Raw genomic sequence first — 16,088 nt, forward strand, 5'->3', positions numbered from 1 at the left:
AGGATTCTGCCTTTTTCTATTTCACTCGAGGGGAAGTGTCCCCTCCCGGACTCTCTTCCCCACCCGGTGACTGACGCTGCGCTGTGCTGAACGGTTCAGCCTGAACCTTTCCCCTACGTCTGACCGTTCCCCACTCCTCTGTCAATCGAACTATATGCCACCGCTTACGTATTGTCGCTCGCCCACCCAGGTACCTAGCGGCCAGCGGTCAGTTGATGATAAATCTCGCTCATGCTCCTACGCAGCTATACGCATTGATTAAGCCAGCTAATTACTTTCGAATAATTAGAATTTCTTCGATAATAGTTTTCTTTATTTATTCGACTATATTTTTTTCTCTGTTCTACTGTGATTTCCTTGGTTCTCTACTGTGTTTTTCCTAAATCTCTTCGGTGTTTTTATTTTATCGTGCTCATGCTCACACGCAGCTGAGCTTAGATTACCGCAAAGGAGTCGTTTTCTTTGTTGTTTTTCTGAATTTTTTTCTCTGTTATACTGAGTTTTTCTTGAATCTCTTCTGCGTTTGTCTGTCTTTTCTTTTTCTTTCTGCTCTGATATTTCTTTTTCTATCCTTTGTTCTCTGAGGATATTTGAGGATATTTTTGATAAAATAATGAATCCAGCTTCAGTTGATGAGGTATTGCAGGACGTGTTGTCTGGCGACACAATTAATTTGTTTTTTGACATTGTGCGTCGTAAGACCAACTTCCGACCTGTGAATGTAAGTTGACGAACCCCGACAGGATCCACAACGACGCCGTGGCAACTCGCAACATTGTTTATTCAGAATTATTATTGTGAAAAAAGGGAAATTTATATTAATACTTACACGGAGAAAAAAACTTCGTGCATGGGACCCGACGTTGAGATCATATGAATCTCTTAAAACTTGAGGTCCAGCTGCCGAAATTCAGGTCAGAAATCTGAAACACTTCGGTATGCACCGAGTACTTCAGATGTGTGACCTGAAACCTTCGATATATACCGAACTACTTCAATTGTCTGACCCGAACTTCGGCAGATGGACCTTAACTTTTCGGATGCGTGATCCGAAAACTTCAGAGATCCATATGATCTCAGCTTCGGGTTCCATGCACAAATTTTTTTCTCCGTGTTTCCTTTTAGGGGACGCAACTACAATTTCAGTAAATTTTTTTCAGAAAATTAAAAAAAAAAAAAAAAGTGGCTAACGATGGTTCCTCACCTTCTCGTGGTGTTGGCTGTTTTTACTAAGTGGGAACCGTCCATTTTAAGAGATAGTCTATTTCTTGCCCTGCCATTATTATTCTACAAGTTAATTGTGGAGTGAGAATTTCATAATGTTTTCTATGAAATCTTCAAAATATAGTGATAAAAAATTTGCAACTACTACAAAATCGGCTCGCGAAGCGAGCCGAATGTCACTCGCGTAGCGAGTGACCGGGGGTCCAGGGGGCGTAGCCCCCGGCTAGGCGTGACGGGCGCGCGAAGCGCGCCCAGAACGGCTAGTACTTTATATTTTCCTAGGAAAATTATAATTAACGTAGCCTCTTGAAAACTGTCCATGATTCTGTGTAAATTGCAAGCTGTGAAGTTGGCTTGTTTCTCTTCGAAAAGATTAAATAGAAGCGGAAATGTTGCAACACCGCAATTGAGATGTATAATTTCCACAAATTCGTGATATGATAAATTCCGAATTTTGGTTTTTTCGCCGGTGAAAAAGTTTGAATTTGCTGACTTAAAAGCTCTGATTTCTGACGTAGAGACTTGAATTGTATAATTTCTACCTTATTGTACAAAAATGTTGATAGGAATATACATATATTTAGACGCTAAATGATGATCCTTTGTCCTGTCTTTGTCTTCCTTTTAGTAACCTAAGCTGAGGCTGTTGTTACTTGTCATAGAACAAAGAGAAAATAAGAGCTGGCATTGAATAGGAAAAAACATACGCATAGGGCATAGGCATATGCCCATGGCATAGGGGGGGGGGCTTCCGCGCGCTTGCTTTCCAGCCAATCAGACCCCCGACACACAGTGGATCGCATCAATTAGAGAGGTCGGACATGAAATGTTTGACTAAAACAAGAAAATTTGATGTTTATTTCGTCACATTTTAAATTTTAAGGGGTGCTGCTGAAGGAAAATTTCACGAGAAAACCAATGGAACCACCCTGAGAACCTCAAAGTTTTGTATACAGAGAGTTATGAGCGTTTAAAGTTTCTAAATTTTGTCTGACCTCTTCTATTGACTCGCTCCACTGTGCGACGACCACTTTCGAATTCCTCGTGGAAAATAACATGGGAAATCGAAACAGTGTGTATTTTTTTATATTCAGTCAGTGTTTCGGCAAGAATATATCCACGACTGACTGTTCGCGAATCTGTCGTTTCGATTGATGTATACAACATGCCACTTTATCCAAAAATGAAGAGCTTTTTCCCTATTCAATGCGAGCTCTTATTTTCTCTCTTTCACGAGAGTACGTCCATTTTGGGGTGAAATGTATGAGAAATATACGAGGAAAATCAACTAATGCAAGAGGGAAATACATTGATAATGGTAACATTTAGAACAAGGAGATAGAGCTTTTCAATAAATACGCATTTTTTTCAAACTGATCTGAAATGACCAGATTCAATTAGTTAGATTGCATTTTGCAAAAAGGAACCACTAGCATTGCAATGATGCTAACAAGGGGAGTCTACGAAGTGACATCCTGGGATTGGGTTCATTTTGCTTGTACATGAAGAAGAGACAAATCTAAGGTTGACGTATTTTTTTTTAGCCGTCAACTCCCAACCGTTCTCGAGATATCGATTTTTAAAGTTACGATTTTTGCACGTTTCCGCGCGGAGTTCCGGCGAGTCAACTGAGCGCCGGCAAGCTGCACGAAGCGCGTTTCCTATCAGCGCTGCAGACCGGCCATCCTTTCTTATAGTTTCGGGGCCGAGTGGTAGAGTATTCGCCTACTGTTCCATCGATCACGGGTTCGACTCCCACTTCAGGCCGTCGCTTTTATAGGGTACGCCGCAGTGCGTTTTTACAACTTTTCTTTATTTTTATCACACACCAAGGGGTCCGTCCCCTGGCCACTGCGCGGCCCAACCCCCGGGGCAAAAAGGCGCGCTTCGCGGCGAGCGAAATCATCGAAATCGACCGTTGACGGTTGCAAATTCAGAGTAAGGAAAAAGTCATTAAGAATATTGTGTGGTGGGAAATTTTTATTTGAAACATCATTTTATCATTCAATTAAAATTATTTACCCAGTAACCGTCAACGGTCGATTTCGATGATTTCGCTCGCCGCGAAGCGCGCCTTTTTGCCCGGGGGTTGGGCCGCGCAGCGGCCAGGGGGCGGACCCCTTGGTGTGTGATAAAAATAAAGAAAACTTGTAAAAACGCATTGCGGCGTACCCTAAAAGCTACGGCATGAAGCGGGATTCGAACCCGCGATCGATGGAACAGTAGGCGAACACTCTACCACTCGGCCACGGAACTGTTGATAAGGATGGCCGGTCTGCAGCGCTGATAGGAAACGCGCTTCGTGCAGCTTGCCGGCGCTCAGTTGACTCGCCGGAACTCCGCGCGGAAACGTGCAAAAATCGTAACTTTAAAAATCGATATCTCGAGAACGGTTGGGAGTTGGCGGCTAAAAAAAAATACGTCAACCTTAGATTTGTCTCTTCTTCATGTACAAGCAAAATGAACCCAATCCCAGGATGTCACTTCGTAGACTCCCCTTGTAAGATTGTGCAACTTCATCTTTTGCGATAAAATTGCGGAAATCGTGAAAAACTATGAAATTTAGATGGTAATTTTTGTCTTAAATTTACAGTTTTTAGCGAGTAAAATAGAAACTATTAATGGATAATCAGGTTTTTCCTCCAAGACAAAAGGAGTTGCACAATCTTAGCAACATTGCAATGCTAGTGGTTCCTTTTTGCAAAATGCAATCCATTTTCCTCCTTGAAGATTTCGCGTCGGCCGCTTTGTGCGGCCGACGCGCGGCGAGGGGCTGGCGCACATGGCGCTAGACGCACAGTAGCGCCTTACAAGACCGCAGGATACTTCATGCATTGCGCGTACAGTCGGTGCGCGCAACGCATTGTATGTACAGCGCTTTACAAGTCTGTAGGATACTTCATGCATTGAGTGTATACCACCCACGGGGCGATGGGGCGCGCTCAGCTAGAGTCGTCGAAAAGTCAGGAATAACCTAATTTTTTAATCATGCTAGACGTACTATCTACCGCCGCGTACCCTCAGACTGTGTATTTCTTTCGAACGCATGAATAAAATTCTATTACATGGGTTACCGTATTGTTATTGCTATATTTTTAACTAATATACTCCGTGATATTCTGAAAAAAAAACGGAGTCGCTAGTTATAGAACTCGACATAGATTGTTACAGTCAAAAATAATTCTACACCAAGGTGATTTCTGATTCAATTCGAAAGCTTAAATTTTATCAAGGTTAGGCACCATACACGGAAAAAAATGGATGACTGATTTAACAATTAAACTGTCAAAAAATATATCCGACATTTTTCAAATGTACGTTTTAAAATAGATAGTGTAAAGCTAATTTCACTACGGGGATGGTGGATTTTAAGTAATTTTTTATTTACATTTACATACAGCGTCCGCCATTTTTGGGTTCTAAGAGCTCCATGGAGCTCAATACGGAGGAGCCAATCAAAACTCATAGCCACATGGCGATACTCACTCTATCAAGGTACTCTAGCCATGTCTCTCGTTGCCGCCGAGTAAACATTTTAGCTCGAGTCCCCATTTTAACTTCCATCGCACACAAAATTAAACGTTTCTAGACATCTTATTTTAAATACGGTTGCAAAATGTATCGAAAATAGTCAAGTTCTCAAGGTCTGGCTTGAATATGAGTGAACTATCGAAACGATATGCCATAACGATTAAAAATAATTTTTTGTCATAGAATTTCCTTTCAAGTGAGCAACGAAGCATATTAATTGCCTGCAATTGAATGTTAAGCAAGTAGATACAGTTATAGATTTGCAGGTACAAACTGTTGCACCGGTAGAAATCTTGTGGAAATTTTAATTACTTACCGAGAGAATGGTGAATGATAAAAAAAAATTTAGGGTACTTTTCAGTTTCAATAGCCAAAAGTGCATACGATACGTCTCATCAGACATTTAGAACAAAATTTTAGCTCTCGTTCACAGACCCATAGCAAACGTATACATTTTACAGTGCTTGCCGTACTTATCGAAATTCCTTCATTTGGGAGGGTATGCAAATTCATCTCCGGAGAGTTAAAATAGTTGCTAGAGATAAACGCGAGCCTTCGGTAACGCGAAGCAGGCGGCACGACTCATTGGCAGCTCAACGCGACGCCCGCCCTATACTGCCGTGCTATGGAAAAACGCCATATGTGCCTTCAGGTGTTGCCAAATTTCCTTTAATAAATCACCAATTTTCAGGAAAATTTTTGAATATTTGTCAATCAATTTCTCAGATAATTTTGTTTGTAATTTGATCTAAAGCTTCTGAAAATTTCAAGGAAAAATATTCAACATTTTCCTCAATAATAAACATTTCATCGAGGGAAATTTGGCAACTCTTGAATGTTCATACGGCGTTCTTCCTTTGCACGGCAGTATAGGTCTATACAGGTAAGACCGGATCAACTCAAAATGTTCTTTATTTTGTAGTGTATGTGGTTTGATCTCCGGGGATTGAGGCGGAAGTTTTTTTTGAAACTTAAGCACGGATTATGAAAGATCATTTAGCACTGATTCCGAAAATCCCATCCATTTTCCCCACTAAAGCATCAACAATTTATAGGTATCCTACCCGATTGAATTTGTCAGAAGTATGTCTGATCATAGTTATTGCACAAAATCTTCTGGGTTTTTTTTCCCCGCAGGTTTATTCGCTTACATTCCGTTAGGAACCTGCAGCCATCAGGCAGGACTGGCATGTCCATGTGAGGGCTTTTCAAATTTACTTTCACCAGAATATTTTCGCCTTAAACGTTTTACAGATCAGTCTCTGAAAAAATGAAATAAAGCAATGGGCGCATGAAAATTTCGAACCGCTTTTATTGTACTTACTGGTCCCACTGTGCCCAATTACATGGTCACCAAAATTTTGCAGTATATTTTTCAGCCAAGTTAAAATCCGCCCATTTGATAAATCAATCTTCTTGTCTTACAAACTGACGAAGCTAATGAAATGCTATTACAACGTTATAAATGACCTTTAAATGGATTACATTTTGCAATAAGAAACCACTATCCCCGGCTCTCACGTAAAAGCGCATATCTGCAAAGAGAAATTAACGGCACGTATGTTGTTCCCAAAATGGACCAGAAATAGTGGTTCCTTATTGCAAAATGTAATCCAAATATACTCAGTAACAAATAAAATGTAGACTGAAAGGGGGGGTCGACTTTTCTGAATGCCTCATAACGTACAATCTGTAGAATTCCAACATTAGTGTTGTGTTCATCCTTATGGTTTGTAAAGACGCTCAGTTATTCCGGGCCCGCAAATTTAAAAATTCCCGCTTTTATTAGCTTCAGATCACTTGAGATTTAGCATTGAGCCGTCAGAGAGCGTTGTATCTCTTTCTCACGCTTTCGTCAGTCGGCGCGAGAACGCCATTTCTTTCACACGGGGTTCTTCTTGGTTTTTGCAAAAGCCTCCTCGCGTACTCGGTGTTATTATTATCCAATTATTTCCTTTGTTTTTACCGCTTATCAATTAGAAATTTTGTAGTCATGACGGTCGAGGAAGAAGTTGTGAAAATTCAAAAGAAACTCAATAAAATGTCAGCCGCAGAAGATGGATCTGTAAGTATTTTGAATCCTGACTCCACCGTGTTTGTGTACATCAGTTTGTTTCCAACGAGATAAGCGTTTAGTTCTCTGTAGAATAAACCGTCAGTTTAACGGCTCATTATACTTTTTCGTAGAATGTTCTCTCGGTTTGATACTAATTCTGCACGCCACTGTTGTCTCATTACCAAGGTATCCTCGGCTCGGTCTCATCAGTCCTTCTTTTTGAGGTTATGCCTGTGAGGAACAGTTGAAATGTTTTTTTTTTAAATTGACAATCTTCTCGTAGCGCACTATTGAAATTCATCTGTATCACTGCGCTCTATTTTTTCTCTGGTCCTTCAGTTGAAGCTTTGCCTATGTGGGGCATTTGTTCATTACCAACGAAAGGTCCTTAGTCGTTAGTGGGAAGTTAGTTGCACTATTCGTTAAGCGAGAATCGCATTCCAGTCAAGCAGTTTCTAGCTTTTCTGGTGGCTGTGTGTCGGTTTATCTGTAATGGGCAAGTTTTCTTGTAATTATTGTGCTGAATGTTAAGTAGCAAAGAAAGACATGACTCCATTCTAGAGATTGGAACATGTTAATTGAGGAAGTCCCGATGTACTTAACATTTATACCTTACCAATGCTATTAGTGGCTATGACACTAAAGAGATTCTCTGTTATATCAAATTTGATCCAAGCCACAACAATGGCATAACCTCTTTTAGTGCTGCCAATGAAAATAAACTGTTATATTGATAGCCTAAGTACCAAACCACGTATCTCTGTTTGCGACGATGCAGACTTCATGTCAAACTTCACGTTTCCTTGAAAAACTAGTCCAGATAATTCATCCATCTACCATGCTCCTCGTGAACTATTCTTTTCCCAGCAGTTCGTCTTTGAAGAAAAGCTGTTTTTAATAAACACAGTATGTCCCCAAAGATCATCAAATTTTACGGCACCCAAGGCACTTGCCAGGGTGTCTACAAGTCCGGAAATAGTACTGATTTTTTAAGGGTGGTCTTGAAGTACTAAAAAATGTGGAAATTCCGCCAGAAGGTCCGGGAATTTTTTTCATTTTTTTGTCACTTTTTTCTCAATTTGAGCGAAATATAATTTTTTAAATTTTGTCAATAATTGGAAGCACTGTATAAGTACTGATTTTTGCATAGCCTGTTTTAGTAGACACCCTGCACTTGCGCATACGATAATATTTTTATTTCTTTCTTTTTACACCAGGGCCAGGAACAAGCTTTGGATCTTCTTCGAGCTCTACAAGAACTGCCTGTTACACTTGAAATCTTGACAAAGACGAGAATCGGTATGACTGTAAATGCTCTACGAAAATCAAGTAACGACGAAGAGGTAATGAGTCTCTCCAAGGTGCTCATAAAGAATTGGAAGAAATTCTTATCAGGTAATCATTTGTCTCTGCATCTTCAATCCTTTCTCCGGTCTAAATATAGAGCTAACTTTGTTGCATTGGGCATTTCTTTCTCTAGTCTTCTGAATGTGAAGGATTCGAAATGTGCAGTGTGATGTAGCGGTTGTACCGCTGGTCTTTTTTATTTTCGGGCAGGTAACCTGAGTTTGATGGTCTTGGACAAATGGGGATATGTGTAAGGGGTCTAGGGGATCAAGCAAGGAATGGGCCTGTTGAAAACTTTTGCTAGAGCAAAAATAAGATTATTTCTTATAGATAATACCTCAAAAATCACGATGAGAGCATCGGCAAAGTCTGAAATGCGCTCACAACTTCACAATCTGCGTTTGAAATTTGCAGTTTTTTGAGCTTTCGTATTCTGTATCAAAATCTACTTTCTATCTCAACCAAGCAACCAACTTTGGCTTTGATCTGAGCATTTGGATTAGGGCTTTCTTGTTTGGCCCTCTATGTTTGGATGGAGGAAACAACACTACAAAAAGTAGGACTGCATTGCATGAATCAAAATTGTGGAAAGTGCCAGAAAATTTTGATTGAATGACCAAAGCTTCTTAACTTTAGTTGAGTCATTTATTTTTTGCATTTTGCAACCCTGCATTTTCTGTTTTATTTCCTAATGGGACGCCTCTAATTGATTAATGTTTCTTTTTCAGGTCCCAACAATTCCGCCAGCAAAGATAACACTCCTAGCAGTTCAGCCAAGAAAGCAAAGGAAAAAGATGAAAAACCTAAAGATGTTGAAATGAAAGAAGAAAAGAAGGAAAATAAAGACAAAGGAAAGGCTTCAGTAGTTTCATTTGGTTCATCAAATAGTACTCATGATGCTGTCCGTTTGAAGTGCAGAGAGCTTCTTTGCAATGCCTTGAAAGTAGAAGGCAATGGTAAGCCACTATTCTCTCTTCTATTTGAGAATATGATCTACTTCTCGAGTCCTTGGATTCATATTGGAAGAAAAGTGGAAGAAATTTTGGACTACAAAAATCCATAAATACAAACAACAAACATGATCACATCGAAAGTGATTTTGGTTTCTCTTGATTAAAACAAATATGTCGACAGTGTAAGTTGGCATATTTCGTTTTCGGTGTCTGAACATCTCTGCCTGGTATGTTATTTTTTTAAAGGAGAACAAATTGACATCATTCCTTGAAGTTTATGCAGAATTTTCTATGCACAGAGAAGAAAAAGCACGGCAGTTTTCAAAAATTGCCGTTGAGAAGTTTTCAAAGTATGACAGGAAGTCTACGACGTCGCAAACCGAGTTATGTGATTGCCAACTTACACCGTCGAAGTAGCAAAATTCATAGCGTGACCCTAAAAAGAAAAGATCAATGCACTCATCATGAAGCGGAAGAGGGAGCAAGTTTCAAAGCTGGTAGATATGGCTGAGAAGCACTGTGGGTAACACTAAAAGAAGATATGCATGTTTTTCAATCCATAAATCCCCATTTCTCACTCATAAAAATCCACTTGAGTTTAATCGAGCACCAGACGTTCCCGTAAGAATCTTGGCAGTGAAAAAATATGACGATCTCTCAGTTCAGCCATTGCATGTTGTTTACTCTTTGATCATCACAGGGTGAGAAAGGAGCACTGCCCATAGACGCTATTAGTGCCAAGTCACAGAAAAGCGATATGTATCAATTTTTTCGCATTGGTAGCATTGAAAGAGGTTATGCCAATGTTATTGTTTCGATCCAGTTCGATATAATGGAGAATCCCTATGATGTCGTCGCCACTAATAGAGTCTATTGAGAAGCCTGTCAAAATTGCTGTAGTGCTTGATTTGACTCAGGTCGACTAAGGTTTTTCTTCTAAGCTGAATATTCACATTTTTTGTGACCAATGCTTCATATAAATATTAATATCTTTGGTGGGCATTAATTTCAGTAATTTTCGTTACGCAGATGTTGTTCTACGTACAATTTTGAAGAGGAAACACCTATCATATTCTTGTGATCTGTTTCATATCTAGTGATCCATTCTTGCTAACCTCTTTGAATTTAGCCTCATATATGACAATTGCTCAAGCCTTTATTTACAATATCTTTAACACAACACAGTTTAATGTTTTTAGTTTTTGTTAAATTTTTGTCTCAACCTTTGCATCAGAAACTATGCAGCTGCATCCTATTTGTATTTAGAGTTGTGTCTTACTTATGTTTTGCATGTAATCTCCATTCTTGTGCCATTTTCATATTTTTTTAATTTCCTTTCTACCATGTTAATCCCTCTTATATATTTTCAAACAACAGATATAGATTCTTGTGCACCCATCGAGGACCTTTCTGAAGAATTAGAAGAAGCAATTTTCCAAGAATTCAAAAACACGGATAATCGATACAAAAACAGAGTTCGTAGTAGAGTTGCTAACCTGAAAGATGCCAAAAATCCTCAGCTGAGGAACAACTTTTTATGCGGTGCAATTTCTGCTACCAGATTAGCTACCATGACTGCAGAAGTAAGTTCATTTTTATGTCTCTGAACTGACGAGAAGGTTTTAAAGTGGCAAAAACCACTCTCAGTTCATCTAATGCCCCTTGCTAAATTTAAAAATCACTTAAAATTTTGGCAGTTGCAATTATGAAAGTAGTCCATGTACATTCCGACCCGAATCCTGCTATATTTCATCCAATTTTACCATTACCCCAGCTAAATAAAATGACCCTGAGGGTAATATGGTTTGCGGGATTTGCTTGTACATGGCTTTGTTTTAAATCTAAAGAGTAGTTGGTTTTGCACTATTTCACGTAATGTTTTTGAACACAATGTCACACATTGTTTCATGAATTACATGCTCACACCAAAAATTTTGTTGGAACTGGCAGTCAGTTTCTAAAACCACAGACCTGCAGAAATTGTAACTTTTTATGACCCTAAATGAGTGAAAAAAGAACCATATGCGTAATTTTACCCCTTTTATCCTTTTAAAAGTGATGAACTGGCCTTTCCTATCAGTATAACAATTTTTATAAGTTTCTCGGCAATACTGCGTTTTAGTAGTTCTTTATTTTTCTTTCTTTCTTTTCGGTTGTGGCCGAATTCTTGAGAATAGTTGAAATGTTATTAATGATGATAATTTAAACTGCAAGATCGAATCACAAGATTCAATTTGTCATCCTTTAAACTGTACCACAGCCTCAAAAAACATACGGATCCTCTACAAAAAAAAGTCAGGATCTATGCTATCAACATTTCAACATCCCTTTTTTTTCTTTCAGGAAATGGCTAGTGATGAAATGAAACAGTTAAGAAATAAATTCATTAAAGAATCAATTGACGATGCCCAGCTAGCTACCGTGCAAGGCACTAAAACTGATCTCCTTAAATGTGGTAAATGTAAGAAGCGCAACTGTACTTACAACCAGGTATGTTATTCAAATCCAAGTAAATATTCTTTATATGGTTATTCGCATGCTTAAGTTCTCATATTCACTTTTATACCCTAGAATATGGCATTCTTGGTTGAAGCTTAAAGCACTTTATTTCAGCTTCCTAACATGGTCGAACTGGCATGCAATATTTCGCACCGATTAAGTAAAAAGTCCGGGCTGATTTTGAATTCCTAGCCCTACAAATGGATGATTGCCCCTGACATGAATCTTATGAATCATTCTTGACAAAAAATTGCAAATATTGGAGAAATGAAAATAGGATTTGGCTATGGGTAAAATACTGCATTGATACGGCAAGCGATCTTTGTATCAAATGCAATATTTCTTTTTAGCTTTTTTCCCTCCAATTTTTGGCATTTTTTTGGTGTTGAAAATGACTCTTTAGGCTCATGCATAGGGGATATTGCCCTTGGCTATAGTCAAAATCTGCACAGAGTTTTTACGTATTCGGGACGATGTATTGCCTGCCAGTTAGACCAAGCCAAGAACCCGGAATGAGCTACTTTAACATCACTTGTTTTCAGTTTGGTTAAAAAATTTAATATCATTAAAAAGCTGAAAGTAAGTGCTGATCTTTTAAATCAATTATGATAAAACCGTTTATCTTTAATGAAAGTTATTTTAACTTTAATACAGCAAATGAGGTTGTTATGGTGGTTTTATTTAATGTTGATATTCTGGTTGAGGTGATTAACTATTTCCGTAAGACTTTACTATTGAACGTGCAGTGAACCTGCTGCTCCTGGAACTCATGCATTAGCTCTTTTTTGCACAATAAACTGCCTTTTGTTTTCTGAGTAATTTAGGACAGAAAATGTACCATGTAATTGAGCGAGTCATCTTGAAAATACGCATACTTTTGTTACAACACCAAAACTTGCATGAATTGAATCTAAATATGGCAACTCACATTCATTTTTTCAATTCTTCAACAGTCTTTAGATTTTCCAACTTGGTCAAACAGAATGTTAGGAAAGTAGTTCCTAGAAGCTCTTAGCATAGTCAAATTTCCGCACAATTGGACTAAAAATGTTAATGACTTCATGAGTGCTCAGCCAGACAGCTCAAAATTCTTTGTTCTGTTTTCCAATGTCAGGAGTGCAATAGTGACCTAGAGATTTATTCTCTCTTTTTTTTCTAAAGTACATTTTTTGTAATTTGTTTTTGTTGCTAAATACAGATTTTCTATCTTTCTAAAATTCATGTGTTTCCCTTTTCTTTTCTAGGTACAAACAAGGAGTGCTGATGAACCTATGACTACTTTTGTTTTGTGTAATGAGTGCGGTAATAGATGGAAGTTCTGTTAATTTTTCTCCTAGGGTATTATGCGTCATTCATTGTTGTAAGTATCCTGTTTCATTCATTCAGTAACGAATCATTAAGGTTTCCTACCATTCGGAATTCAGAAAATTCTCAATATTTTCAAAGAGATATTTCCGAAGCCAAGGATTCTAGAGCACTTGTTTTCCAAAGTTTTTTGTGTAGAGAATTTCCTTTTATCTTCTATGTTCCCAGTATGAAGTTCAGGTTTTCCCCCCTCTGTTTTGTATTTGGCACATGTGTCATGTTTAGGAAGTGACAGTTAAATATTTTTGAAACAGTATGTGACGTATTCAAGTAATTTTTTGTGATAATCCATCGGCTGTAAGCATCTGACTCACTCTAAAGATATGACACCTGTCAGCTGTTGGAGATTGATTTCTCATAGTACGTCAAATGTTTTTCCCCTGCCTCAATTGGAACATCAAGATCGAACGAAATGCAAATCATAACTTTGATCTGACAGTTCGCATGATAAGAGATTTAGTTTTCATTGTAAAAAGTAAGGCTTTATGTGTTTCATTTCTTCACTATAATTCATTGGTATGATTTATTTTCTTTCTGTTTCTCTCTTTGTCATTGTAAACCTACGGTTTTTCCAAATCCAATTTTAACAAGTGTTTCTTCTGTAATAACTTACTTTTAACTTCATTCATTTGCTCTGCGTAAGGTCACCTAGAACATAATTGAATACCTGTGTAACAAAATCTGTATGCCCCTCAAATATTTAAGCATTGAATTGTAATATTTAAAAGTTAATGAATTTGAAAGTCAAATAACTTGAAATGTGTAATCTGAAGACTGAAACTTTATTCAACCCCCTGTTTTGTTGCCAAGTCAAAAAATTATTTTCCCCTCATCTCTTGATGGGTCTTATCTGCTTTTTATGAATCAATTATTATGATAAAGTATATTTCTTCGGTAAAGTAAGTTCAGTCACAGTTCTCATTGTGCAGAAATAAATGACCAGGTTTTATTTTAATCTGGATAGCTAAATTAAGTGCGCACGTTTTGATCGGGTCCACTGCTTTGGAATCCTAACAGAATTGACTGTGATATTAAGATTTCATGCCATTCTCTTAAGTGTCTAATTTCCCTCACTTTGGTTGTTGTCTGTTAGGAAATTTCATAAATGAGATCCTTGCTCCGGAAGGATTCGTCCAATCACTATTCGTTCTGCCAAGTGATGTGACTGAGTCTCAGAATTTAAAATCACAGTATGAAACTCTAATGAATAGGCTGCTTTGCAATTTCTTACTCGTTGCTTGTTTGCTTTATGCAAGTTAAAACTCTTTTGTAGAACTCTCATTTGAGAAATGTTAGACTTGGAGGAAATTTTAATGTGTTATGTTCTTTTGAAATGTCATTCGGCATCAATTTATTGTCTCAAAAGAAGTATCTGCTTCACATTAACCCTTTGTGGTCACAATTAATCGTTCGCCCCATGGCAAAAATATGCTTACAATCATGCCACCATAACTATGTAGTATTCCTTCTTTAGTGACCTTCAGGGCCACAGTACTTGTCAAGCGGGACGACACAGGCCGGGTACACGACTCCAAAGCTTGCTAAACTTCATGTTAGGACAGACCCGACTTCCGACCAGAACATTGCGAAAATTTTGAGGGGTGACGCCCAACAATTGACCTCAAAGGATTAATTTTGACAGTACCTCTGTACCTTTCAGCTAAGTTTGTATCTATCATTCTCTCACTCTTCCTTTTCCATTCTAAACGAGCACCAGTTGCATTCCTTGTCAAATGCACAAAAATGTTTCTCTCAGGAACTTTTCCTCATCTTCCCCCACCAATAACTTCATCCAGGCATCCTTTCTTTAATTAATTATTTTTTTGTTTGATTACATTGACTGAAGATCAAAAAGGCGAAGACTTTTTGATGATTTATTTTTTTCTTTCTGACCAATGGTTATGAATTTTTTTTCTATAATGTGTATAATTACCATTTTAAGTTGTCGTTACTGACACAATAAGAGTAGGTATTGCAAGTAGGACCTCTGAATTTTTTAAATTAATGTATCTCTAAAATTTAAAATAGGCATTGAAAGTAGTGCGAAGTCACAAAAGTTCATGTAGTTACACTGGTTAACTCAAAGAACTATTTAACTGCAACATATCCTAAGTAAAAGAATCTTCATTTGGCTGCTTGCTTCCATGCTGTCATTTAATTGTAACAATTTATTCCACCTATAAGGGAAACAAAATTATCTAATAATTGTGGTCTCATCTTTCAGATCTTTCTCACATGTCATCAAATGATTGTTCTCATATCTTTTTTCTTCATTTTGTTTCATCGAAATCATTGGTCTCTACTAAAATCAGTCTCTTTAAATCTAAGTGAATTTTGTTTTGATCAATTGTGAAGAGTTTCAATTACCAATTAGTTCATTGATTCTATGTTTTAGAAAATACATGGCATCTCTTTATTTCACAGTAATCTGTGATTCATTGTATAGGTATTTTTAATCATTTAGTTACTATTGTAAAATTTAGTAATTTTAGGAAACAAATGAAAGATTTTTTTAAATTGGATCGAAAGTGTAAAATAAAAGTTTCACAATAAAAGAGTCCATTTGTGTAAATAATAATTACTTATGTTCTTGTTTTTCAAACCATTATTAGTGTATTTTCAAAGGTAACACGCACACCATTTGTGTTTCATCTTTAACTGTATAAAAAAAGGGTTCCCACCTAATCAAGGTCAATTCAAGCTGGCTAAAGCTTCATTTATGAAAGCTACTGTTGTATGCTATTTACCTAGAATTTGCTTCAGGATTCATAAGTAAAAATATTAAGCAACAGAGCTGCTGCTTTTCGTGGGGCAGAAGAATATCCTTCTGGATATACGGGATATACTGACCGCATCTGGGAGAGAAGGAATCTGAGTTCTTAGAATCAAATAATTTAGGATAGTATTTCTTCCAGAGGAGGTTCCGAAAATTGGCGCATATTTTCAAAAAGAATCAATCTTCCAATCGCCAAAAGCACAAATATTGATGAAATTTTTCCAAGTGCCATAATTTTAACTTCCAGTTCCAGTTTGACTTTTAGTTCCAAATTTTGACTCGAAACAGACCAAGATCCCTGCTCTGCCAAAACGCGGTCACAACACGGAAAATAATT

General features: G+C 37.7%; 1 protein-coding gene across 1 annotated transcript; it reads left to right on the plus strand.

Annotated features, from left to right (window-relative positions):
* The first annotated feature begins 6,600 nt into the window (after window positions 1–6,600).
* TfIIS (RNA polymerase II elongation factor) lies at window positions 6,601–15,553 on the plus strand. Its single transcript, XM_019062347.2, has 6 exons — window positions 6,601–6,820; window positions 8,029–8,206; window positions 8,887–9,114; window positions 10,489–10,694; window positions 11,455–11,601; window positions 12,855–15,553. The coding sequence occupies exons 1-6, from the start codon at window positions 6,749–6,751 to the stop codon at window positions 12,933–12,935; spliced, it is 912 nt and encodes a 303-aa protein (XP_018917892.1). The 5' UTR covers window positions 6,601–6,748; the 3' UTR covers window positions 12,936–15,553.
* Window positions 15,554–16,088: the final 535 nt, after the last annotated feature.

Source organism: Bemisia tabaci, chromosome 4 (assembly GCF_918797505.1).
Source record: "Bemisia tabaci chromosome 4, PGI_BMITA_v3".
Lineage (NCBI taxonomy): Eukaryota > Metazoa > Arthropoda > Insecta > Hemiptera > Aleyrodidae > Bemisia > Bemisia tabaci.